The sequence below is a fragment of the Coturnix japonica genome, chromosome 5 (assembly GCF_054131305.1).
Source record: "Coturnix japonica strain WE chromosome 5, WE-NBRP24, whole genome shotgun sequence".
NCBI classification, from domain to species: domain Eukaryota; kingdom Metazoa; phylum Chordata; class Aves; order Galliformes; family Phasianidae; genus Coturnix; species Coturnix japonica.
The window spans coordinates 42,664,989-42,692,348 of record NC_140667.1 but is presented as its reverse complement, the minus strand read 5'-3'; the positions used below and the strand labels follow the sequence as shown (position 1 = coordinate 42,692,348).

At 42.3% G+C, this 27,360-nt stretch overlaps 2 protein-coding genes across 12 annotated transcripts in view; both read left to right on the top strand.

Annotated features, from left to right (window-relative positions):
- The window catches only part of FBLN5 (fibulin 5), a 41,284-nt gene extending 30,265 nt beyond the window's left edge, over positions 1 to 11,019 (top strand). Inside the window, exons 8-11 of the mRNA XM_015865344.3 lie at positions 2,056 to 2,178; positions 2,714 to 2,840; positions 5,422 to 5,617; positions 6,869 to 11,019. Coding sequence (XP_015720830.1) covers positions 2,056 to 2,178; positions 2,714 to 2,840; positions 5,422 to 5,617; positions 6,869 to 7,030 — 608 coding nt within the window. The 3' untranslated portion in view covers positions 7,031 to 11,019. The remainder of the gene's footprint in view (positions 1 to 2,055; positions 2,179 to 2,713; positions 2,841 to 5,421; positions 5,618 to 6,868) is intronic.
- Positions 11,020 to 13,578: 2,559 nt separating this feature from the next.
- Positions 13,579 to 27,360, top strand: part of TC2N (tandem C2 domains, nuclear) — a 36,721-nt gene continuing 22,939 nt past the window's right edge. The window contains exon 1 of one of the 11 annotated variants that reach the window (XM_015865342.2): positions 13,579 to 13,705. The gene's annotated coding sequence lies outside the window, so the exon portion shown is untranslated. Of the gene's footprint in view, positions 13,706 to 23,236; positions 24,042 to 24,454; positions 24,587 to 27,360 lie in introns of those variants that run through there. The other 10 variants (XM_085549384.1, XM_015865341.3, XM_015865340.3 and 7 more) reach the window with 10 other exon arrangements.

Here is a 27,360-nt window from a genome sequence, read left to right as displayed (position 1 = left end):
CACAGCTTGAGAAAATTAGAGAACATGGCCAGTATTTTTTTGGAAGAAAAAACACTGGAAAATACTTGTTTTTTAATTCACAGTAAACAGATGTAACATGCTGTTTCTGAGGGAGAAGACGTGATATGCAGTATGTGTATGGACTAGAGTTCCCAAAGCTATTCTTTCATGCAAATCTCCTTATTCTGAAGGAAAGTACAAAGACTGAAATCTCTAAAGGGTCATATTATACATATTTATATATTTATATTTATTTAGTATTTATATATGTGTGTGTATATATATATTTAAAGCTGAAGCACATAACTTAAGATTTCTGCTTTCTAATGAAATTTCTTCTTCTAAGTTAGACTCCTGTGCCCTTGTCCATGCTTCTGAGCTATCTGGGTGTCTAAACCTAACCCTAAACTAGAGCCACAGAAACACTGCCTGAACAGAATAGCAGCAGTAAAGGTTGTGACTGAACTTCATTTATGGATGAAAGTTAAGCCAGCAATAAGGATTTTCCAACACCCAGATTTAGGGCAGAAAACCTTCCTTTAACCCTTCTATGCCAGAAAACACTTGTCACAAGCAGATCGTATTCCTCTGGATAAACTTCCTTCACTTCACAAGCAATTGCTAGACATCACTGAAGCTCACCAAGGAAGCAGTTCCAGTGAGCATAGTTGGTAGTACTGCAGAAGGGTTTAGAAATAGCAAAGGTATCTGCCCTGTGTCACTCATAAACAGAAACATATGGCCCTTGTGCCTTTATCTCCATCATTTGACATCAGCTGGGCACAGAGTCTATGAATCTGATGGTGCTGGAAGGCTGGGCTAGAAGGCTTAGAGAGCTGGGCAATGTCTTAGTCTCTTTATGGAGGCAGCCCCTGGTCCATGTTTTGTCAGGAAGGTGACTTTTTCAGAGAACTCGTTGAAGCAAGTGACATAACAGGAGTGTGCAGGTATAGAGTTCCCTTCATCTCTTTTGATAATGTAGTTGTGGACATAAAGCTATTTTAGTGTATTTGGACTTCAAACACTCTCCAGTACATCTGTACGAAACACCAGAAGTGGATAAATGGACGGAGTCCAATTTAAAAGAAAGGGAAATTCAGTCTGAAGAGTAAAAGTGATTTGCTCTGAGGGTCAATGTTAGAGCTGGGAATTCGAACTTGGGAGTTCCTGGCTGGGACTCTGGCCTTTGTTTCTCTCTTCCCCTGCACAGAAAAAGAAGGAAATGATTAACAGCAGCCTCCCTCATTCTAGCGCCTTTGCATGTGTTTTCCTCTCAGTCAGCCATGCTTCCATTGCAGCTCCGAAGTGCATCTTTCCCATTTGAAAATGGTTCCACAGTATAAGATTTCTTTTCAGTTCATGAGTAAAAGGGGAAAAGAGATCATAAACTGATTTTAGTCCGAGACTGGACAGACTGCTTAGCTTCCTTGGTATGTGGGAGATCACTGGGCCTTCCAGTAAGTTTGACCCAAGCTGGGATGAGCTCTGAAGTCTTGCTATAATGCATTACAAGTAACTGGCTAGAGGCTAAGTAACATAAAACAGCCAGGGCTGGCTACAGGATTTCTACTGGGACCCATAAGGCTCTGGGAAAGGGAAGTACACTCTCCAGGAAAAAAAAAAAAAAAAAAGAAAAAAAAGAAAGAAAAAAGAAAAAAAATTAAAAAGTAAAAAAATACCATCAAGTCTCTCCTTACAAATTACAGTTGTAGCTTTGTAGTTGGAGCACCTCTATCTCTGACGTAAAACAGAACAGAAAATATGGCCAACTGATGACAGGTATTCAGAAAGAAAAATAAGTAAGAGTCATGCATCTTGCTGAGCAGAAGCTTTGGTTAAAATAATAATAAAATAAAATAAAATAAAATAAAATAATAAAGAATTTAGCCAAGATCTTGTTTAACAGCATTTTGCCAGGCTGCCTCAGAGCTCCAGGGAATTGGATGATGCCAGCCTCCAGCTGGGATGATAGGCACGTCTGGATGGCCACCTGCTTGTGGGACTATGCTTTTAACTGTGAAGCCAAAGATTCTAAACTTTGTTTTACCACCACAGACATGGATGAATGCAGCTTCTCAGAGTTCCTCTGCCAGCATGAATGTGTGAATGGGCCTGGTTCTTACTACTGTGTCTGTCCTTCGGGCTATAACCTGCTTGATGATAGCAGAAGCTGCCAAGGTAAGAGCATTGCAGCACTGATTAAAACCCAGAGGGACTAGAAAATAAGTCCAGTATCTGGAAAGTGGTTTTCAAGGACTCAGTTTCTTAGTCTTGGCATTGCATAGTGACATACTCATAGGGGCCAATTATGTGATTCTGGTGAGAACGTCATCACATGAGCAGTCCCAATGAGGTCAATTGGTGTGATGGTCTAAGGAGGGCTCTACTAATAACCAGCTACACAGTAAAGCCCTCAGATGCTCTCCTCTCTGCTGCACGTCTCTATTTAGTTTTCACTTTTTTCTAAGCTTAGAGAGCTTGAGCAGCAGTTTCTTTTTTACTTCTATAGCATTTTGCATAGGGGAGGACTCCAACCAGGGGAAATTAATGGGGTGAAAACTAATCTTAAAAGTGGGACCAGTTATCAAAAGCCACTTCTTATGGTGCAAGAGTAAATTTTTGGTCAATTCCTTACAATGGACATTGGACAGAAATAGCTGAATAGCAGTGTCTTAAGCTATTTTATCTTTTCTCTTGCTTTTTTGTATTTTAGATATCAATGAATGTGAAATTAGAAACTTCACCTGCACTCTACAGCAAACATGTTACAATATCCCAGGAGATTATAAATGTTTAGATCCAGTAAGATGTGAGGAACCTTATATCCAGATTAATGAGAAGTAAGTAATACCCACAGCCACAAATTCTAACTGCATAAAGCATACCTGGTGAGCCAACTAAGCTGCTTTTTGCAACAGAGCCATGAAGTATGTCTGGAGAGTTTACCATTAGTAAGCTTTATACAAATAATAAATTGCAATTCCTTACCAGGTCACCAGGTGGGATATGATAAGATACTCAGATGTGTGGGAAGTTAGACTGGAAAAACACTTTATCAGTGAGTAGAGGAAACAGCAAGGTTTGTAATGTACTAAAGACACTTTAATTATGTTACTGACTTCATATATGCTTAAATGCAGCCTGTTTGTTAATGTGAATATTTCCTGTAAATACTAACTAGCTCATGTCCAGGAAGTGCTTTAAAAACATTAGATGCTAGTTATAGCAGAACACAAGTAGATTCCTACTGCTCAAGGGTTAGATGTGTGGAAAAACAGCAGTCCACAGAGTGATTTGCACAGTCTGAAAACTGGGTAATTCTGAATGGGACAATTAGCTGTTAGTGTCTAAACTCAGAATCATCTGAGCAAATACATTTTGCCAGGGAGGAGGGACGGTGGTGCAATACACATTTCTAAGTAGTGCTCAGTTCTTTTACATTTTTGTAGGTACTTGCCTGGAGCTTAAAATATTTCAGCCTCAGATAGATCTCTGTGTGGTGCAAGTCATAGAATTTAATCCATGTTTGTTCTAAATCCAATTTCTTGAAATTACTTGGTAGCCTATGCATTTTATACAAAAGAAAGAGATGAAGAATTTAGTGCATCCCATGACAATGCACTTGTGTCCATACATTGCTTTCTGAGCTAGGCAGCTGAGGAGCAGACAAGTTTTGTTCAGCCAGTTCTGGGTCTATGTACCTTCAGAGGAGTTGAAATCTTAAACTAGGTCTTGAAATGTCTAAAGCCTCTGTATCTAAATGCCTCAGAGCCTAACTGTGGAGTATTTACAAATCAGCTTGCACCAAAGTTCTTGATCTCCAAGCTTTGTATTTGGTGGCTTTGGCTCCTATCTAGATGTGACTGCATTTAATTTGTGGCATATGTCTAGAAGTGGTCAGTATAAAAGTCAAGCAAATTCATTGCATCTGTGTTCTCTGTGGAAGGAATGGGGTGTTAATAATGCCAGGAACTGTTTTATGTAGAATGTGCCAGAGGAACTGTCTGAAGCTGGTGTCAATGATGGAGGTTATAGAAAAAATTTAAAAAAATAGACAGAAAAGCCTTATTTTCCATCCAGTAAATTCCCCAACATGGCTTTTATAAAGGGATATCCTGCATTTTATTGGAGGTCTCTGAAAAAATTAGCAGCTTGTGGCTAAGGGACATGGGTTGATGTGGTCTGCTTGGGTTTCCAAAGGTTTCTGAAAAGAGCCCTACTTCAGGCTTCTATGGAAATTAAGCAGCCGTAAGTAAGAAATACCTGGCACAGATGAATAAGAGGTTGAAAGATGAGAAGAGAATTGCAGAAGGAGCCTCAACGATCATGTTAAATTCAAATTCAGTGTATATTAATGTAAAGTAGAAAAACAATCCGAGTTTCACAAGTTAAATAAAATAAAAAGTAATGACCTGATCATAGTCCCTCCAAAGTGAGGTTTAAAGATTGTTCCAGATGGTTCCATGATCTGTAGTACTAAGTACAACTGTGTACCTATATCTTCAAGATTGTCACCAGTTTTGTTACCTGTGATATGACCAGACAAAGATTCATGAAGGGTGACAAAGACCATCAAGAGTAGGGAACCGGTTCCTTGTAAGAAGCATCAAGGTTAGGATTCTCCAGCCATAAAGAAAGTCAAATATGAAGCTATGAGCTGCATGTGGAGAATGAGCAGGGATTGGGTGTGCTCTCAAGAGCTGAGAGGATCAAAGTCAGCAAGGGGCAGTGCAGGGAGGGAGGTGGGCACGCAGGGAGGGACTTTGGAGCTATTGGCAGCAAGGTGTCATGGAGGTGTAAGGGGAAGTTGAACATGTCAGTGGGTAAGAAATACATTGAGGGAAGGCAAATATACAGAAGACATCTTTGTTTCAAGGGTTTCCTGAGGTTGCAGATGATTGGAGGCTGCTGGTGGAGATGTCATATGCCTGACTTGCTGTTCTGCTCCTCTTTAGAGCTTTGTGATTGATCTATGAGCTTTGGTTCCAATCCAGGAAGTCTCACTGTTTGTTTTTATTAAACCACTAATACAGTATTTATGTCACACTGTTACTGAAATGATCCAATAATTACCAGTTTAAATTACTATCAGAACAAACACACACAAGGCATTCTACACCTGCAGATCTTCCTTAAAGAAAGTATTGAATTTTCAGTGATCTAATGACAAATGTGACGCCAAGATACCTTGGCAAAACCTGGAAGACAAGAAAAAGAAAGCAGGGATGAAGGCAAACTGGAGTAGCAGTGCAGAGAACAGTATCAGAGAGAAAATTCATTACAAGCAAAATTGATCATTTTAGCTGTTGGCAACTTGATTCATTGGTTGATCACCTGATTATTTGCAGCTGTATTAGAATGTAAAGAATGAAGTGTTACAGGGATTTGTAACCACTGATGACAGTCCTGTCTCTCTGTTAGCCGCTGTATGTGTCCAGCTGAAAACCCCGGCTGCAGAGATCAACCATTCACCATCCTGTACAGAGTCATGGATGTTCTGTCTGGGCGTTCAGTGCCTTCTGACATCTTTCAGATGCAAGCAACAACTCGCTACCCTGGAGCCTATTACATCTTCCAAATCAAATCAGGGAACGAGGGCAGGGAATTCTACATGCGGGTAAGTCTGGCACTGGCTGGGAAAAAAACTGGAGTAGCTGCGTTTCTTTCTGACAGAAGGACTGTACTTTTATTGAGTGCCATTTAAACCTTCAGTATGAGATATTTTTTACACTCAGACTTGCAGAGCAACAAACTGGCCTGTGGGAGCTGCATTTGTTTTTTGCTGTCTTTCTTTTTTTCATGAAGTTAACTTACTCAAAGCAAATACACTCATTTTACTGGTCCAGGAGTGATCATGGATATCCCATGAACTCTTTCCTGTTGTAAAGTCATTACTAATCCCACTAGTCTGGGTCAAACTGGCAATTGCTAAGGCTGCATCGATGAGCACCGTTGCCCAAGACTGCTTTCTCCTTGTATTCAATTATCACATAGCCATCCATTTGTCACCTGAAGTACTTTGCTGGCACAAGCTGTCTTTTTCCTTCCCTGGCAGCACATTCCCGTGCGGGTGTGTAGCCAGCAGGTGGTGCCTGTTCCTTGCTCTGCACCCAGCAGGAGTGGGCAGAGCTGAGGGCATGGGATACACAGTGCTTGGGATGCTGCTGGTTCTCCAGGCAGCTCCTTCTCAACGCTTCTTAGGCCTCTCTTATCAGAGGTAATGTAAATGCTCCTTTTCATAGGAAAGCAGGTCCCACTTTATGTATATCAGCTACTGCTGGAAAACAAACTGCATTTAGTTTCAACCTCAGAAACTGATCTTTAAATACTCATAGTCTGCTGTTCCGGACAGACGTTTCAAAGCTCTGCTTCTACTTAGTAAAAGACAAATGTTCTAACATGCCTTCACATCTTTAAAGCTCTCTTCAGAGGGTGAGGTTTTGCAATGTTAACATATGCAATTTTACAGCAAACCCTGGTTCCACTCACGTAGGAACATCTGTTTTCAAAGCCCCAGTAACATAACCCCTTCCTGGAGTTTGCTGCTTCAAAGTAATAGTGTTTTTTACATCAAACTAAATAATATATGACTCCCTCAAAAAACAAGTGACATTTTTTATGCATGCTCTAAATCCACTTTTTATTTTTCCCCGTTCAGATGATTTCTTTGCACAATAGCTTCCTTTATGTGCCAGGCTCTCAAAGGCTTTAAAAGTGTAGAAGGCAATGGTTTGCACAAAACAGTGAGCTGGAGCCAAACACTGAAATGAAGTGAAAGCTCGTGCACATCGTGTGGTCTCACCTGAGATTACAGTTTTCAGGAACTGCTTTTGAAAATCTCACTTGCTTCCTCTTGTTCTGTGCACAGCAAACAGGACCCATCAGTGCTACGCTGGTGATGACCCGTCCTGTGAAAGGGCCTCGCACTGTTCAGTTGGACTTGGAAATGATCACTGTCAACACCGTCATCAACTTCAGAGGAAGCTCTGTCATCCGGCTGAGGATATTTGTATCACAGTACTCATTCTAAACCTTGAGTTGGTGCCCTGTAAACATTAAAAACAAAGACACGGTTCCTCCTCTGCAGAACTCTCTCCTCAGAAGCCAGTACGTATAGCAGCTCAAAACCAAGTCAGTATTTCCACAGACCCAGTGACCTATGCCTGTCTGAGGAGAGGGGCCTCTTCATGCACACCCCTACCAGGATGCAGACCTCTGAAGGTGTATCGGCAGCAGATCCCATATGATTCTCTTATGTGGTCATGTATTTTAAGGACTCTTTTTATCCACTGTAAACATTTCTAGGGTATGAGTCTATGTTTCAAAGACTGTGAAACCTTTGTAGCTCCAAGGCTGCTTAGCAAAAAGCACCACAGAAACTGCAGAAAAAGCTGGCTTTTGCAATCTTGCATTTTTTTTTCTCATTATGAATGGAAAGCTGACAAACAAGTGAAAACTAAAAAAAAAGTCACCTATTGAAACAAGGGATCTCAGAAGTGCAAATTTACATTTGCAGTTAACTTTGAAATTATCAGTCGAGCACTTTGTTTCAATTCACTCTGCATTTGTCTTACTTTCACCTGATTTTCTTTGATTCTGTTTTGTACTTAAAATTCATTGTAAATTCATTCCAAAATATTTGCTGTATTATGTAATCTTCTACTTTCTAACATCATGTCACATCTTTGGGTTCCTTCCTGTATTAAATCGTTCTGTACAACAGAGCTCACAGAAATCCATCACTGGATGGCATGTTTTACACTGATTAGGGTGTTATTCTTAGTTACAGCCAGGCTCTTTGACACAGGTCTCCACTGCCAGAATTGTGTCATAGAATTACCCAGGTTGGAAAAGACCTTGAAGATCATCAAGTCCAACCACAGCCTAACCATAGTACCCTAACTCTAACAACCCTCTGCTAAATCATATCTCTGAGCACCACATCCAAATGGCTCTTAAACACATCCAGGGATGGTGACTCAACCACCTTCCTGGGGAGCCTATTCCAGTACTTAATGTCCAGGGACTTCAAAGCAGGTGAGAATCAGAATTTTTCGCTCTTTCTCAGTGCAATGGTTGCAAACAGTTTATAATGGTTGTAAGGTAGCAATTCTAACTTTTCAGCAAAGGCTGCAACTAATCTCTTGTTCAACAAGCACTCAGTTCAAATATGTCCAAATTCCTTTAGGAAAGGAAATAATAACTATTCTGTTTGCACAGAATCTCTCTCCTACATTCCTGAAATTAGGGAAAACAAGCTGAAAAGGACTTGAAATAGCCATGTCATTCATGCCTCTGCCACAAAGCAGACCCACCTATGCCAGTACCCAGACCTCAAATGATGGGATCCCACAGTTTCCATAGGTAATGTCTTCTCAGGTATAACTGCTGTAATCAATATAAAGTTTTTCCTAAAGTCTAACCTGAGTTTCCCCTGTTGTAATGTAAGACTATTGCTTTTTAGCATACTTGCAGTAGAAATAGAGAGCAGTTTATCTTCTCCATTGCAACAGTCTTTAACGTGTCTGAAGACTGTTGTCACGTCTCCCCTCAGACTGTTCCTCTCTAGTCTAAACAAACCCGATTCTTTTGGTCTTTCCTCATACATCACATTTTCTGGACCTTTGATCATTCCTGTTGCTCTCATCTGGATCCTCTCCAGTTGGTTCACATCTTTCTCAAAGTGCATTGCCCAAAACTGTGAAAAGTATTCCAGCTGAGGCCTCACAGTGCTAGACTAAATATATATATATATATATATTTAGGTGTTTGAAAATAAAATTAATTGTATAGTTTGGAGGTATTGTCCTCATGTTGTTAAAGTCACTGGCAGTTCAGAGTTTTATTTACTAAGGACAAGGCTTCAAACGCTTTGTTCTATATTTCTCTGAAGAAACTACTTGCTTTTTCCCCTTTCTTTTTCCTTATTCTCTTATTTGCTCTCAAGGATTGCTAGCACAAAACAGATAACCTTTCCTGAGTCTTTTTGAGGACAGGAATTGTTTAATGCTACTTGGGAAAGGGAGTTTATAAGGATTATAGCATGAGTAGACTGGAGGAGAGTTGAAGGCTTTTATTCTCATATGGGGGGCTTCATTCAAGTCAAGTATCAAATGGGAGAACACAGGCTCAGAAAAGTTATCACAGCTCAGGCTGCCTGGCGCTCTTGCATCAGCTGACTCTTGTGCTCAATAAGCTCTACAAGTTTATCTGGGGTAGTTTTTTCTGTAGGTATAGAAGTGACTGCTCTTTTTACTGGCACTTAGCTTGAGAAAGTCCTGATGCAATGGCCTACAACAGCTAAATGCTGAGTTGAGTGTGCTTTAGCAGCTTCCACTTCTTAATAAAGTTTTCTCATTGATGCTGCAACACACTAGGCTCCTGTGGCTCAGAGCTCTGCATGCAGGCTGTCTTTTACTATGGAAACAGACCAACTTGAGATTGACTCCAGGCTTTAGGGGGCTAAGCAGAGGGCAGGAAGCCAATGAGTTTTGTGAGTAGCCAACTGGAGGGTACAAATGTAGAGGAAACCTGCAGGGACAAAGAAATATCAGGGAAATATCAGGAATATGCTTTCCAAGTGTATTGAGGCTCACCAGATGCCAGCCATGAAGGGGAAAATAGAAATGATCAAGAAGGAGGAATGCTAGTTTATAACCATGAACTAGTTTACAACTCACGGGTCCCAGGTGATGGAAGGCAGACATAGGAAATGAGGCTCTGGTAGCCCAGGACACAGATATGGGGCAGGCAGTGTCTTAAATGAAAGATGTTAAACTCAATGTGCTGAGTTTTTCCAGAACATAAAAGCCGTTCTTCACCCCCGTTGTGCCTCCATGTTATCACTTTTTCGTGCCCAGTGGAGTCCTTTCTCCTCCTGCTGTCACATCACCTGGAGAGGAAGTGCACTCTGTTAGATATCAGACAGTTCCTCACTTTTGGGCTGTTCTCCCATGGTCACTGCATACCAAACCAGTTTAACCCTAATTAAGAAATATTAAAGAAATAACAGAGGAATTCCATTACTAAACACTTTGTTAAAAGGATAAGGCTCAAATGCCTGGTTTTAGCAACAAATATTCATAAAACAATATTACACTTTCTATGTAAACATTTTGTGCCTTAGAAAAAAAAAAGTGAAAAGTCTGGAAACAAAGGAATTCAGCCACTTCTCAATCGCCATAACATCTTTCATCACTCACTATCGCTCCAGCCAACTTTAACTTTGCCAAAATATATGCCAATCTCAAAACAATAACTTACTCGCAGTTTGTAACATCTAAACTCTCCATTTCCTATTCAAAAGTCTGTTTCCAATAGATTGTTACAGGCTCATGTATTACAGCAAATTGTGCCAAATAAAAAGGAAAAAGGAATATGCACGTCAGGGTTTTACAGGATCCGGTGCTATAGAGCTGGATGGGTCCTACCTGACGTATTTGTCTTTGAAATATTTTTAGGTGACAGGATTTTTGTTAACACAGACAACAAAATGTTATCTCACTTAGGAGTTTGCTGGATCCCACAGAATCACTTTTCAACTTCTGCTTCTCTGACCACAATAGCTTTGGTGGAAACAGCTGAGCTACAAGAGCCTGCGCACCCACCACCGCGGAGGTAGCATCCTGTGCTGTTCACGCAGAACCAACAACTTTCACCTTTTCAATTGGGGAGCCTGTGCCCATATTTTCTTGCTTCAGACTTTACAAGAGTCAGCTTTCATCATCTCAGAAACATGGTCTTTAGGTTAGCATAACACGTGCATTCACTATCTCTACATAGAACAAGCAGAGCAAAATAATCGATACATTTTGTGGTCATTCAATTCATCCAGTCTGGCTCATTCACAGAGTGCTACTGGATCTTTTCTGCAGCATTTAGCTGTGTTAGAAGCTAATAAAAATTTCATAGCAGAAAGGTGTTTCAAAAATAATAAAAAAATAAATAAAAATATGCCCTAGCATTATTTAAGCCTGAAAGGCACCATTGTTGAAATAAATCTGGATGGAAAAACCCTCAGCTGGTGTTAATTTGCATGACTGCTGCTCTTCAATGGAAAGAGAAAAAGTATACTGAAGATCTTCCCTGTGTGTGTATAAAGCACTGTGATGTATTTGTATACAAAGGAGAATTTATGGAAACTAAGACTAATAGTAGTGTGGCTTTGCATTTGGAAGCTAAAGAGTTATAAGATGACAAACTGTGTATCCTCCTCTGACATGAGCATTTACAAGTGACTTAAACACATCACTTTCTGTTGCTTTATGCCTTTGAACCATTTCTGACTAGCTTAACCCAGAAGCAGGTGCCATGCATGAAATCTGAAGTTGATAATTATAACAAGACTTCCTTTAGAATGTCTGCCCAGAAAGGCAACCTACACTCAAGATCTGTGTAATAGAGAGTGTAATGGCCCAGAGGTTGTCTCAGATCCTGTAGGTGTCCTTTTCCTCATCTGTTTCACTGCAGGGCACATCTGATGTTTCTAAGTCTGCATATCAGAGGTGGAAACCTCACCAACTACAGGTTTTATTTGTTCAGACCTCTGAGATCCCTGTAGTGGTTTCCACTGGCCAAATGAAACTCAAGTGTAACTCAAGTAATACCAGTAAAATCACATGAGGCAGATACGCTTTTACACTGGTAAGCAAATAATGATGCTGAGTAGCAAAGGAATCCTTAGAAAACACTTCAGCAACCAAAATCTCCACAAATATTCAGTCTCTTTCAGCTCTCTACTGGTTCTCATTTCTCCTTTGTGCATTTGTCCTGAACAAGTGACCTCATTATGGTCAGGCACTGCAAATGCATGATGAAGGAGCTCCACCTTTTCTGTAGCATTACCCAACATTTTTCATTCTGTTTTTTGGATATGAGTTGTAGGCTTTGCATCTCTTTTATGTCCTAACTGACCTCTGTTACTTTTCTTACAGCCAAGACAGACTCTTTATTTCCCTGCCAGGTTGCTCTGCTCCCAGCATAAGAGCAAGTTCTTCATGCTTTGCTGGAAATGCAGACACAGTGCTGGCCCACCTGCTGCTTTTGCACCCTGCTCTCTGTAGTGCCATTAGGCATGCTTACAGCAAAGTGGAGAGTTGAAAGAATTGCCCTGCCTGCTGTCAGAACCTCATTTCACAAAAAGCATTTGAGAAAAAAATAGCCATTCCACAATTTTGAAGGTATCAGAAGCTCTCTTAAGTCCTGATGAGTCACATTTCCTGAAATTGGGTCTGTATCATGCTGTCTTGAGAGTCACAAAGCTTTTCCAGAAGTCCCGTAAGGACATGCTTGTGGAATACATCTTCTTTAGACTCTTCACATTTCAGATGAGGTTTTCTCAGTTTCCAAACACTAACTGTCCCAGCCAGAGACAGTGCAATGTGATTGTGACTGTGCTGAAGTCAGTGATTGCTACCCCAACATCAGGTCTGGATTTAGCCCAGTTTTATTTTAAGTCTTGAATCTCAGTGTCAGTGGTATATATGTAAACAGATATGTATTATTTTGACAGTAGACTTGAAAGATTGTTTCCAGCAAATAAACAGTAGTATGACTGCACTACCTCTTTCTTTGGGTACTTCAATATTTTCTGAGACAGCCCTTGGTACTTCAGGATTTTCTCTGGTATTTCAGGCCATTCACTGATGTGTTTCCATGAATGATTCCTTGCCCCCAGTTTTGAAGGCCAACACAGTCACTTGACACATTTTTTGAACTATCAAACTCCATTAAAGCCTTCACAGATTCACAGCTCACACCTTCTTCAGAGAAATTGTTCCTACAGTTATCTCTGTAATCTGTGAGGGACCATGCTGACTTCCTTGAGGTGCACGTGCTTCCTCTGCGTGCACATGTGTTTTCCAAGACTGAGACATTGGTCTGGAGATTGTTCATCATCAAATTCCCACAAATGTTCTGCATTTGACATGTGAAACTGTGGCTATGAAGGTTAGTTTTGACAAAATCCTCAAAACACATGGTGGTGAGTGTTTTTCCTGTCTGCTTATGTATTATACAAACACAATTCAAAAGTCCAGCACTAGTATGCAGCAGAAATCATTGTTCCTAATAATTATTTCAGCCAATGAACTCATTTTGTAGATAATGCACAAACAAGGAGGTAGAAGGCCTGCCAAGATTACACTGATTTGTTATTTGAATCAGTATCCCTAGGAAAACTTGAATCTAGTTCATCATTTAATAACACTCCTTTGTACTTTGACATCTGATGTCACCCAGGTAGGGAAACAGGGACAGAAACACTGACTCCTTCCTAAAGAAATGCAGGTGCTCTGCAGAGATGCAGGGACCCCTGCAGCAACCAGAAAGACTTGCCAGCTCTAGTCTGCACCCAGGTGCGGGTGCAAGTGAATGAGGAACAAAACTCATAAAGACTGGTTCTCAGAATCACGGTGTTCTGTCACCCTCATCTGGAAGAGAGAGACCTTCACTGACTTTTTAATGATGTCAAATAGAGATTTACTAATTATGTTGTAGCAGAAACGCTGAGTCATGGCTTGAAACAGTGATTGAACACCAGGTGGGAAGGCAGAGCCAACCCTGGGGAGCTCGGTGTATGCAGTACAGCTGCGTGACCAGAAGGGATGGAGCCTGGATCCACCCCTCCCCAGACTTTATTTAAGGATTGGCAGTGGAAGCAAAGCTGTTTCACTTAGAGATTCCTGTTGTCTGAGGCCTTCTGAAGGTAGGAGGTTTCTTTCCTATATTTCTGTGCACATGGCTCCTGTGTTTGAGCAAATCCTCACTTGCTGCAGCCTGGGGCCTTGCTGTGCTTCTGTTATTGCTGCACTTTCCATCACATTACAAATGCATGTATGATTTCTCATTGTGTTTATATCTGTGTGGAAAACTTTAAATGCTATTCCCAAGCTCTTGCCTACAATATTCACTCTACTTGTAGCAAGCTCTAGTGTATCTCCCTGCCATTCCTCAGGGCTGGGCTCCCTTGGAATTGCCTACTCTTATTCAATGTTTTGTAATAGTGAGGCAATTGTAGCAGTACTCACTCCCATAGATTTTAAAAATAAATAAATAAATAGGGGATAAAATTGCAACTCAACCAGAAAGTCAGTAAAAAAGAGCTCCGTTTTTAATCATTCTCCACTGTTTTGGCTATGATGTCATTGCTGTGGACAAAAATAATCAACCAGAAACCCAAAATACTGAAAAGGAGCTTCTCATTAGAAAGATAAGGGCTGAAGTATTCCATAAGCGGTTATAGAATGAAGACATTATATGTGGAGTCTGAAAAAGGAAGGATTAACTCCTTGAAATCTTCCTACCAGAAGGATTAAATGTAGATCAGCCTATCAGTATACAGACTATGTGGCAAGCTGATGTATGGGCTAAGGAAGCAGCAGTCGTGGTCAGAAGTACTAAGGAATGGTTTCAGCGTTCAGGGTTTCTGAGACAAGTCTCTCCTTTGCTGTATGTGAAGCATTTTAGCTTTGCTCTGGCCTTTGAGAGATAGAAAAGTTTTTGTGGTCTTTTCAGTTAGAAAAGGAAGACAGAATTCATCTGTTTGAGTGCAGCACCAGTTTTCAGAAAGCTGTGCTGACACGGCCAAACTGTAACCCAATGAGATGCACCAAACAAAAGAAGCCTGTAAGTGTAGTGTAACATATAGAACATAAAGCATCACCTTATACTACCAGTTTCTCCAATAACAAGTGCAGGTGCAGGGAGAAGGATTCACTGCCCACCTTGATGAATGCTTCGAAAGACCTCTTGCCTAAGTAGTCATTTCTTTCACCCTATTTGCAGTCTGTTGAGATTAATAAGTTTTTAAAGTAACTTTAAAAAAATTGCTAACAAAGAATTATAATTGAATTCTAGTCTGTTTTGGTCATTTTCTGGTTTGAAGTTAATTGTTAATTATCAGTGAAAGCATTCTTGTCAGGATCATGTACCTCTTTGCAAAGCAAGTTGAATGAGGATCGATGATATTATTAAATCTGTTGGTCATAAATGCTATAATATGTACACAGTTGCAGAGGAAACTTCAATGCAGAACACAATTAATTAGTAAAATGTTAATTTTCTTTCAAATATTTAATGTTGTAATCTTTCCCATACCTGGAGGTATGTGCATGTGTTTTAGCCTTTGTTTCTTATTGGGCTTGTTCGTGATAAGGCTCATATAAGTTAGATTTTGCTTTAAGAGTACTTTATCTATCTGTACGTGGAGCTTGAGGTATTCTAGGCACTTTCTTCTCTTGGAACTGCACACTGGGGTGGGGGGGTCTCCCTTGTCAGGCTCCCCAGGTACCATCCAGCCATGCCTCATCTAGCAGATGTTTTGGAGGGCACATTGAGGCTGTGTGCTGCGGCCCTGGAGGTGTTTCTGGAGGATCCCAGGAGATGACCTCACCTCCCAGCCCAACAAAATGCCAACATCTTCTCCCAGCTGTCCTGGGTTCTGGAGGCAACCCAGGTGAGTGGAGGCAGGGATCTGCCTTTGGGCAGAATTTGACTGAGCTTTGCAGAGTAAGCTTGTCTCCTTAACAAGCAGCATTAATATAAGGTAATTTGGACTGAGCTAGTTTCCTTATTCATAAATTATTAACAAGTAGCTCATTCGCATTCCCACCTGCAGTACATAGCTTGTGATTTCAGTACAAGAAATTTTTTTCCACCCACACAATACTCAATGATCCATGCATAATGGACATTGATGGGTGTTGGCTGGTATTTCAATCAAATGTTCTTTTCCATCAAATTGCAAGGGTAGCTGAGCCTGAACCAGGTTTGCTATGTGGGAAGTGAAGGAGTTTACGTCACACAGTTGATCTTGCTCATTCCCATCACACAGCTGACTGCAGAGATGAGGTAGGTAACAACATTCTCAGAGCCTGAGATGATTTACAAGCCTCTCAGAAAGCTGATAAAGATCTGTTTAGCTATTTTGAACTTAAATGAACAGCTGAGGCTCATTTACAGTTACAAAAGGACACTTCAGTTCCCCTCATTGTACTGCAAACGTATTAATTCTGAATCACACACTCAATAAAAATTACACTGAAAAAAAGCAGGCTTATATGCAGAACAAAAGAGGAGTAGCTGAGTGCAGGAACTCTGGATTGAAGACTCTAGAATTGTTCAAGTAAAATGAGAAAGTGGATCTGTGATCCATAACCAAGTCTGGCTCTTCAGTCCTCACTGGGGTGCCTTGGTAGAAGGAAGAACCAGTCATGCCATGAAACTGACAGGCCTTCCACTCACTTTGATAGAAAATGGACACTACAAAACGGAGTTATTCAGATTCAGCTGTTGGCATTCAGCTCTAGTGATCTCATTCTCCAGATCTGAGCTTCTGCATCCTTTTCTCTACAGCTGTTGAAAGTTGTTGGTTTTTTTTTTTCCAGGTTCTCTTCTTACTATATATACCTTTTTCACAGTACAAAAATAATATGCTCCTACACTATCCACAAAGCTGAGGATGTTTCCATTCAGCAAAAGCTCCTACTGTGGAGCAAATGAGAGATGGCTGGGTAAGGCAATGGTATCTTTAGAGGTGACTTGAAAGTATGCACAGAAGGAGGAGGCTGTGCTTTCTCTGTCAGTGCTGTTCAGCCAGGTCACCAGAGAGATGGAGTTTGATTGGACTGTGCAACTGATAACCTGCATGAATTCAAACTCCTGCTGCACTTCCAGTAGGGCTAGGTATGTATTGGCTGGAGCAGTCCTATAGGCTTTTTTGTGTGCACCAGAACTCCTAGTTTATTCTTCCCTATTTTTGGTGGTACTGATTACTCCTTAGGCGTGAAGTTGCTGCTGAATGCTATAAAATAGCTCTCCACGCCTGCCAGAACACAGCCACATTGATGATAGGAAAAGCAAATCCTTTGTGGCTATGACAATGAACCAGAATCAGGAGCTGTGTATCTCATATAGGTGGACATTTTCTTGCACCAGTTACTCGTTAGCATATATAATCCACGGCTCATTCGCAACCACTGCACAGCACCACTGTAGTCTGTACTACTCTTCCTAAGGGCTGTCCCAGATGCAGACTGATATACTGATCTTTAACAGCACATTTGTGGCATTAAATGTGCTTTTTTTTTTTTTTTTTTTAATCTTGAGAAATGTTTGGTTAGGTTTTCTAAGATCTTGAGGAACTAGTTCAGTAAATCCCTGCTAGCTTGAATGAGTGCACCTTTCATGTCCCACCACATTTTTCATTATGTCACTTGGATACAAATGCACGTGTTTTTAATGGGAAGTTAATCCCTGAACTGCAGTGAAATGATTAACCTTTCACCCTTGAATTCCTTGCTACCATATGATCTAGTTCTTATGGAGCTGAACGTTAAAGCAGTAGCGACAGCTGAAAATACTTCAGGCACATGTATATTTGCTCACCACAGAAGATCTTAGTTGTACATGCATGTGCTTTTTTGTCTTGGGAAGCAAAGGTAAATAACATAGCAGAGCTACCGTGTCCTGCAAAGGAATAACTGCACCTACTGTTACTACTGCTGACTCAGGAGTCTCAAAAATAATGTCAGGAAAATACTGTGAAGAACTGATGTCCTGCAGTTTGCTGCTATTTAACTTTCAGTTAAAACAAAGGTTTGCGGTACCTGTGGCATTCAGCTTAGATGTAAGAACAAGTTGTACCAAGAAGGTACAACCCATCTCTGTTTGCTCAGTACAGCAGTCACTGAAGGAACTGCATATTCTTATCTCACTGGACATCTATGCATAGAACCAAACAAATTAAATACATGGAATCCTCTTCTTCAGACAGAGAGTGAGTGTATTTTTACTCTCACCCTAAAATCTGTGGTGATATGGGTGAGAGTTGGCTAAGCATGTTTTCTTTTCCATTATTTGGAGGTTGCTGAGTGAGGACCAGCCAGTGCTGTACAAGGGCCTGGAAGGTGACAGCCAAAAAGGCAGGCAGTAGTTGGCTTTGCCTTATTTCACGTGTCTTAAAGATACTGCATACTGGTGTGCCTGCCTGGGAACATGTCCAAACTCCCTGCAGCTGGGTTTAAGTGTTAAAAGTAGAGTAAAATGTGCTGGTAACTTCTGGTTCTGCTTGTGTTAGTGCCTAAGTGGTTTTAAGCCAGACTGTCCTGTTTTTATGTCCTTGCCTCTCCCTGAGAGATGTGGCCAAAGCTCTAGCTAGAAGGTCAGTGTGTGCTCCAACGCACTGGAGGAGCAGCCTTCCAGTTTCTGTTGGTGACCTGTTTCTAGCCTATATCAGGCTATATAGTGAGCTGCCTCTGGTCCCCTTTTCCGTTTTGATACAGGAGGTTTTGGGCAATGTGATAAGCAAGCAACACTGGAATGGTGTTTGGGGAGGCACCATGAATGCCAGGAGGTGGCATCCTCCCAGTCTGGTGGGAGAGCACCTCCTGGGGTGAATGGGACTCAAACAGCCCTCCATCAGTATTTGTACTGGAAATGGCTGCCCTTCTGAGGTTTCACTGACTTCAGCCAGAGAGGACTGAGGAGGAGAGACTGTAGGACTGATGGCCTCCAGCTGCCCACAGTGTTGTGCTGTTTTGTCCCCGCAGAGGTGCTGGAGTGGCCCGGGGCAGCCTGGCTCCCCTCAGGCCCTGGCAGCCCACATGCAGTGCTCACTGCCAGCTCCCTCTGCCTCCCCTCAGAGCAGGCACGTAGCAAAAATACATACGTGCCGTTAGACTCTTGCCTGCGCCTGGACCTTTCTTTCCAACTCGTTTCCAAGTGCAGTACTGAAAAACCACAGGTTTTCTCTTCTAGCTGGTCGCAGCTATCACTCCCTGATGTGCCTTTGAATCCAAGGAACAAAAATAGTTCTGTGAGATCTATTAAGTCTCTGGCTTGTAAAATACAATAATTTCTTACTAGGTTACACTAATATTTCGTAATTCATTCTTAATATTATTCTTCAATAAAGCTCTGCACAAACAATCTATCCCACAGGAGAAACCTCTGCCAGAACCCAGATGTCAAACACATTTGCTTCAAATACAGGAGTTCGTGACCTTTTCTGTTTGTTAATGTGACGCCATGGAAATTATTTATAATAAATAAGTGTGTTTCAGAGTCAGGTGCCCCACAGGGCCGTTTTCAGAGATACGACAGCCCTTCCTGAAACAGGTCTTTCCTGTTTTGTTTTTGTCCCCTAACAATAAGGTTTAGGGAACAATCTGAAACCCTGTGGCTGAGCCAAGTCCAACTGCTGAGAGGTAGACAGGAAGTCAGAGATATCTCAGATTTCAAATCCTTCCTGAAATTGGCTGCTGATAAGGTTCTTCCTTTTTCTTTTATCCTTTACCCTAAAAATTCAACAGCAGACTGTATGGATCTAAACAAATTCTAAGTGTATCAGCTTAAATCACCAGATCAACTAGGAAACTATTTGCAATTTCTTGGATTCAAATAGCAGATTTGAAATGTTAAGTGTTATTTGCATGTAATGTGCTCATTTAAAGCCAAGGTTGTACTGTCTGCCTACAACCTTCAGGTACAAGTGTTCTGTAAGTTATCTGAAGGTTAATATGTTGATAATGTATTTCCACTATCTTTGTCAGTAGATGTGACAGTGTTCTCACAAACATGTGGGGCCAGTGCCTGGACTAAGAGCAGCTGGCTTTTAATGAAGCCAGGGCAAGAAAAGGATGCAATTGAGAAATGAGAGTCTTGGCTCTGCTCATCCTATTGTCAGCTGTACATTATGGTTTATAATGTCTCCTAAGTTTGTTGGGTTCACCATCTCAGATTCCTAGACAGTAGCAGCAGAAAGAAATGGCTCCCAAGGAGGAAGCTGAACCTTTCTCTTCTGCATAAATGGGATTCTGCTTGTCACTGTGGCCTATAGTTGATGGCAGGAAAACTCCAGTTCAGGACTAGGACAGCACCCCTTCCCTCACTGGTTAGCCAGCTGGGATCCTCACCTTGCCTTGTGCTAGTCTGGGGCTGGCAGCCATTAACAACATCAGAGATTGACAGGTAGCTGAGAAGCACTTGTTGCTGCCTATGCAGACGTCATAGCTAAACCAGCTAAACCCCTGTGCGTCTCACTGTCTGTGGAGAGACAGATCCAAAGTGTTCTGGCACATGAAGGATGAGTCCACCTTGGACTTATTCTCACAGTGTATTAATGATGTGTTTGTGCACGAGGACAAGCTGCCTTACAGCATAAGGCAAGACACCACAGGCCAGCAAATCTCTTTTCAAATTTACAGTATATCTGATCTAAAGGAGAGAGAGTTTAATTTGGTAAACAAAGTATTTGCCTGTAATTTTTTCTCTAGACATCCTAGCAGCGCTTTCAAAAGACACTAGACATGGTACAATAAATCTGTTCTTCTACAGTGCTGTGGGAGGAGGCAACTGGCTGCAGTTTCAGTTGGTAGACAGAATTCCAGTGGGTTATGTCAGGGAAACATGACGTTAAAGGGACAGTAGGAAAAAAGAAAAAGGAGAAAAAGCATAATAGACACAGACTGAATTAAATGATAGCAGCTTTCTATAACAAAGTGCGTAGACCCCACCCAGCATCTGTTGAAAAGGAAGGAAGGTGTCTGTTGAACCCAGAGGTTGTAATGGGAATGAAAAAAGCCAGTCTCCAGCTGAGAGTAGGACAGGGAGGATGAGGAATACAGTTTAATGTTTCTCCCAGCAAAACCTCAGGGAATAAAGCTTACTGCTGCAAAAACTTCCATGGTAGTAAAAGCCTCTGGATGCAGTTGTTGTTTATAACAAAGGTGTGTTAACAGCTTATAGACTTCAGCTGAAAAGAACTGACATTTCACTGAAATATGAGTTGCAGAAACATTATTTTTTTTCTCACAAGAAGCCTCTGCATGCAAAACTTTTACTTAGTGGTTGCACTGGGATTTTGGCTGTGAGACACCATGTGCTGTGTGCTGGCCTTGTCCTGATAACAGTCTGCTTTTATGTCCGGACTGCTGAGCTCATTGCTTGGCTGTTGCAGAATATATCCTGTCATGTCAGTTTCTGAAATCAAAATATTTCAGATGCAGCGGTGTTAAATGCTTACTAGATCTGAAGGACTCCCTTCAGCTGCTTCATTGCATTTGATATGTTTTGAACAAGGCAAGAACCATCTACTAATGATGTTTTCCACAGACGTGCACTTTTTTGCTTGAAAGGTTCTGATGTGCTCTGTGCAAACATGATTCAGCCTCTGAACTGCTTGATATTTCAAATCAAAGTTGGCATGATTCATGGACTGTGCACAAGTGATGGGGTTGGATTTCTGACGCAAAGGATCACTGGGGAGAGCTCAGGCTTGAAACATCTGTGAGCATTCCTGCTCACAAACTCATTCACTGGCGTATTTGTGCAGTTAAGAAAGAGGGTCAGAGTCTGCTTGAAAGCTTTTACAGACATGAAGAAGTACTCAAGAGCACTTGTGTCAGTATTTACACAAGGGCTTTTTACTGTTTCACGCCTACTTCCTAAAAGGTTGAGGCCAAAGAGGATACAGCTCTCTCCTGCTTGTAGCTCCTTGCTGCAGTCCTCTCCTCTGGCTACTCCTTTTTTCACCGAAAAAAACACCGGGAAGTTGTAATTCAATAGCATAAACAGATTCAGTAACAAATGAGTAGTGTGCTGTGCAGAGGTTGAAAACAGATGAGATGGGCCTCGCTGGGGGATGTGTGAGGTAAACTGTAGTCCAGACTAATCAATTCTCCTCTGCTGGCTATGCATGGCGCTGCTCAAGTGTCTCAGCACTTGTGGAGCTCTGTGTTGTGGTTTGGCCATGACCAGCCTGGTTTATTTGTTCAGTCTTAGCCCTGGGGTGCCTTAGGTGAGGTAGCGAGAAGGACAGAGCGGCTGTGCAGCTCCAGGAGATAGGCAGGTTGGGTGGCTGCACTAATGGTCCTGGGATGGAAATGTGGAAAGAGGGGCTGAGCTCTTAAGGCATGGGAACAGCACCAGGTCTCTCAAGTGAGGTTTAGTTGCAGAAAGATTAGCAGCCACCCAAGCAGTGCGTGAGGCACTGTGTGCTGGCAAGAGGCAGGAATATATCTGCAGCTGGCAGCAAAAAACAGGGGTAAATTGGTTTCATTGCTTATCTTCATGCTTGATTTCACTGGGACAAAAATCTTTAAGGGAGGGGAAGGTTCATTGACTATTGCAACTAAAAAAGTATATATCACAATTATGTTCTCTGCCTCCATGCAAATGTTCTTTCACTCCATGCAAAATCAGGTCAGCCACGTCCCTTGCCATGTGCAGCTGAACTTTGTATTTATTGAAACAAACTGTCCAATTTTCAGGCAGCTTAAAGAAGAATGGAAGGTGTGTCCTTAACCATCCAACTAGCCCCAGGAATGTGAGAAGAGGCCTCTCCATTCACAGGGGCTGGCCTTTTCTGTGCCTTGAGGAAGAAGGAAGATATTCTGGCAAACAGTATTTTTCCCCTATAACTTCCTCATCAGAAATATGGTTTTTATGTCCCTTCCTCCACCAGTGACGTGAGCTGCATTCCTGGCAGCTGCTGGCTCCAGCAGCTGGAGAGCCACTCAGGCAGGGCTGCAAATCACTGCCGAGCCTGAACAGCCCTTCAGCTTCAACATGGTAACCTGATAGAGGCAAGTGCACATGGGGACTGTATCAGTAGTTAAACAACGTGCTTTTATGAACAGTGAAAGATAGCTGGTTCACATAACTCATTCACGTAAGTGAGATGCCTTGAGATGTGTGCTTAATGCATACCTCAAAGAAACTGAGATAATTTTGGAGGCTTACCAGTTACTTGTATTGCTTGAATGGAGTGACCACACATAATCACATCAGCTCCCTTAGCAGGAATCAGAACCACTTTGCTCTGTGATATCCCACATACTGCGCAGGGACTCACAGAGGCTCTTTGTTAGTTCAGATACTCTGTGTGTGCTTTCTGCAAAGGCTCTCCCCTCACAGCAACTGGGGTTTGAAGTAGTCACGTTATGGTGCAAGATGACAAAACTTATAGTTAGCAGCAGGTCCCTATTGCTATTAAACTAAAAAAAAAAAAAAAATAGTAATAATCATAGGAAAACTGCACTCTCAGTGGATGTGGGATCTCTGAATGGCTGTAGCTCAAGAGCAGTCAGGATGAGCATGCAAAACCTTGCTTGCATACCTGAAATTGGAAAGCACACAGGAAGTACATGGAACTTCCTGGAGGAAACGCTCCTCCTTTTTCCCACCAATGCATCCCCACTTCCCCCTTTACATCTGCCTCAATCAGAGCACAGAGGCCACATGCAGCCACCTGGAGCCTCCCAGAGCTTTTGTTTCCTGCAGATTTCTGAGCCACGCCACCACCTACGGTTGCTAAATGCACCTACAAATAGCCTGTGGCAGGGGCTTTCTCTCGCATACCTGTGCACGGTCTTACCTGACAGGGACCAGCATCTCAGCTAGAAATGCTATTTAATAGAACGGCATACAAACTAAAGCTTTGCTTTTATCTCTGAGAGACAGGCCCAGTCGTGCTTTAGCAAAGCATGGGACAGCTTTAGCCCTGATTTTGCCAGCGGAACAGCCCAGCAAGAGACAAAGAAAAGCCCCTGGCAGCTGCTTGCGGATAAGTGACCTCGCGCGTAGTTTCGCAGAGGCGGAGAAGCAGCGAGCAGGGAAATGCCCTCTCCGCGATAGGGATCGGTGACTAAGCGCCCTGCCGCACACCTGGGCGGCCGGCAGGGACGCAGCCGGCGTCCCCTTCGCAGGTACCGAGCGGCGGGGCCGCCCCTACGGGCCGGGCTGCAGGAGGCGGCGCACGGCGACGGCAGGTGCGGGCGGCGGAGCGGAGCTTGGCGGCGGGGCTGGGAGGTGAGACCGGGCGGCGGAGCGGAGCGGGACGGGCGGCTGCGGCCACGGGAAGCACCGGAGGCTCGTTGCGGGGCGGCGGAGGGAGCGCGGTGAGGTCTCGCCTGGCTGTAGACGGGTCGGTGCGGAGATGGTGCGACTTCTTTGCTCGTCTGAAATGTGAGGTCGGGCTTCAGGCTTCCAGGAGAACCGTTGTACTGTGGGCGTCCTCTGCAGTTCGCGGCACACCTCGGGCTGTGAGTAAGGATTAACAGGAGCAAAAGTTGGTGTGGGTCAGGCTGTCCTGCTGAGATGACCCCAACTTGTGTGGTTGCATATCACGTAACTGTTTTGAGTATCGTTGTTTAGAACGTTTCAGTGCAAACATACAGTGATGGTTTTGCAGTTTGTAAATGATGATTTTCTCACCATGCGTGTTACTCCTGGGACACAAAACTGCTCTAATGGTAGATTTTGTAAACCTGGTGTATACCAACAGTTATGTTGAATGGGAGTGTGTGTTCTTAAAACCAATATGCTATGTTCCTTAAAGAATTCTGATCCACGGTTTGTGCTTGCAGAACATGAGTTGTCAAAGGCGGTGCTATTGGGTAGTGTGACGCTGCACACCTGCATTGCCTTGCCATCTCCCCATCCTGCCAGTGGCGGCTTGGAAGAGAAGACCTCCCAGTGTGTGGGGTTGGCCTCTTTAAGACTTTATGAGTATTAGCTTGACAGCCTGCTTCCAAGACTAGGCTTGGAACTGTATCTTCTAACGAGTGGTAGACTTTGAGAAATGGAGGTAGGTAGAAAAACAGTAATCTTGTTCAACTATTATAGAATTAATTTTTCATATAAATTAGGTCCAATATTAGATTATACTTAAAACAGTCTCAGACTGGTAGTGCTATAAGTAAATGTACTTGTGCATTCAAAACGTTCTTTGTAAATTAACATCTTAATTGTTGTTATACCAGGCAAGAAATAACTACCTAGGTCACCTTCTGCAGGTATGCTTCAGGTAATCAGTCGCAGGTTAGCCAAAGCTTAAATGGAAATCATCTTGCAGCAAACTGGTCTTGTAACTTTCCTTCAGTGTGTAAGTGTGCCCAGTGTTAAGTGTGATGCATTTTTCTAGATAAGAATGGAGAGGTAGATATCATGGTCGTTCCTTAAGTTCACATTTCCAGACAGCACAGTTGTGATTGTGCAGAAAGAGGACAAGTTCCCAACAGCAGTATGCTGGGACAAACCTGTGAAGCACCTGGGCATCTAATGACCCTGTGGGTAGCTGCTCTGTATGGATAGACATGTGCCATTCTAACTCTCGCTCTCTGATCTGCGTAGGCTCGGGTTTTCCTCAGTAACGTTTGCTGAATGTGCTGAGATCTGCCTCTTGCTGTGCCTTGAGTTTTGTTAATGTTGATTAGTTAGATGCTTAAGCTATTCTGGAACCCACAAGGCATTCCTTGACAAGTTGTTCTCATAGAGATCAAGTGTTTTTAGATTACACTTAGATGATTGGCGCTCACATCCAATACCTGCCGGGGAGTATACCACCGTGTCTTTATTTTTCCCCCCTCCTTACTTATGAAACAGTTTTCCCTTGTTTTCAGTGCAGAATTAGGTGAGCTGTGATCCTATAACTCTGTGGTAAGGGCACGAGTCCAGTAGTGGGGCGGTTTCATTTCTAGTCCCTTTTCCATCTATATGCTGAATATTACATTCTTTTGTGGAATACATATGGTTGAGCAATATTGAATTTCAAGAAAAATATATATTTTTATTAAAGTGTCCTTTGGTTCTTCAAAGTATGTGTAGAAATTACACCTCCTAAAAACGCTACATCCAAAAAGGTATGTTGGACCCCATAGAAGTCCTGTTAACTCCCCAGTCCTTTCCTGCATTTAAATTCCTGGTGCTGAATCCACAGGTGATGAATCCTCTGTCTTCCTACGTAATGGAAAGAGTGAACATTGATGGAATTGTTCAGTCAGTCATGTGTGCTATTAATTAATTATGTTGACAAAAAAAAAAAAAAAAAGCTCTGCCTTTGATGTCCTCTTCTTTCCCCTACTCACGTGGTTCAGTCACCTCACTTGTTTGTTCCAGCACTTCTCTTTCCTACCAGCTGATTTTCATTTTCACGCAGCCCGAGTTTGTCTTACTCATAGGTGTTTAAGTTTCAGATTTAGTTTACCCCAGAGTAGTGGGTTGGCTTTGGAGAGGGCTGTCCTGCTCTGGCTGCCTGTTTTCCCAATGGAGCATTCTAACTCCAGTCTTGTGCAATCAACTATTGGAAAACATTTTTTTTCTATATTTTTAAGCATATTTTGTTTATTTTGGTGGTTTATGTTTCCATCTAATCAGTTAACTGGGCCAACTCTTCAAGCAGCTGTGTATTTACTGGATCCAGCGTGAATGGTTGTTGGCACTGGAGAGCATAACTGCCCCTCTCAGTAGCAGCCAGCAGCCCCTTTGCTCTCCCCACGTATGGTAGTGCATTTTGTGTGGTGCATTTCCAAACCCACCATTCCCTTGTTCTTCTTTTAAATTTTGCAAAACAACTACTTTGTTTACTCTGAATTGTCTCTCCTGAGATAGCTTAAATCTAGTAAGTATTCTCTCTCCAGTCTAAGTAGGACAACACCCAGTATCTGTCAGCAGAGAGCTTAAGATATCTCTTTGAAGCGAGAGGCAAAGTGAGCTTTGACTTTAGGTAGGAAAAGCTGAGTTTAGGCTAAGCTGTGTTGTCATTCTGGTTAGAAATACAATTTGGCCTTCTGAAGGTTCTTTGCATAGAGAAAAAATTCTATTGATCCCTTTCCGAAGGGATAATTCTTCATACCTAAACTGAAGAACCTCGTCTGGGAAGAGGTTCAAATCTTGGATTTGATTTCAACTCATCTGTATTGCATCATATCCTTTAATCACTTTAATACATCAAGCCATGCAGAATTAGTGAGGACACTTCTCTGAAGCTTAGTATGAGTGAATGTTTGCTTGCCTGTCATCACAGCTGAAGTTTACATTATTTCTGTGCCAAAAAAAAACTATGTCAGAAATCTGATGCTTATCTTTCCTGTAAATTGTACCCTGGTGATTCTGTTTCGAAGCTTTGTTTCTCAGTTACCTAATAGCCACACTTAAACTGGAAGGGACATACCATTCGGCCCTAAAATAACATCTCTGGTGTGTGAGGAGTTCTTGTAGTCATGGCAGTAAGCTTTGGATCTGGGCCTCAGAGCAAGAACTAGAGAGGTGCCATTGATGATTAAAACAGCTTCAAAGCCTAAGAAAGCAATCCAGAAAGATTGTACCCAAGTGGCCTCAAAACCTATTAGGTGCTTAAGCTATTTTGGCACCTCAGCTTGGAAGTCAGAAACTCAGATGTGGGTTGTATGGTGTGTTGGCACCTTGGGGAGCAAATACCTGGTGCTGCAAGGTGAAGGGAAGCCTGACTCCAGTGGCCTCCGAAGCCAGTGTGCTCTGGGTACATTGGTGCACACAAATAGCTCCACAGTTACATCTAAAGCACAGACAGGAAGAAGAGTGCTTGCCTTTGTGACACCGTGG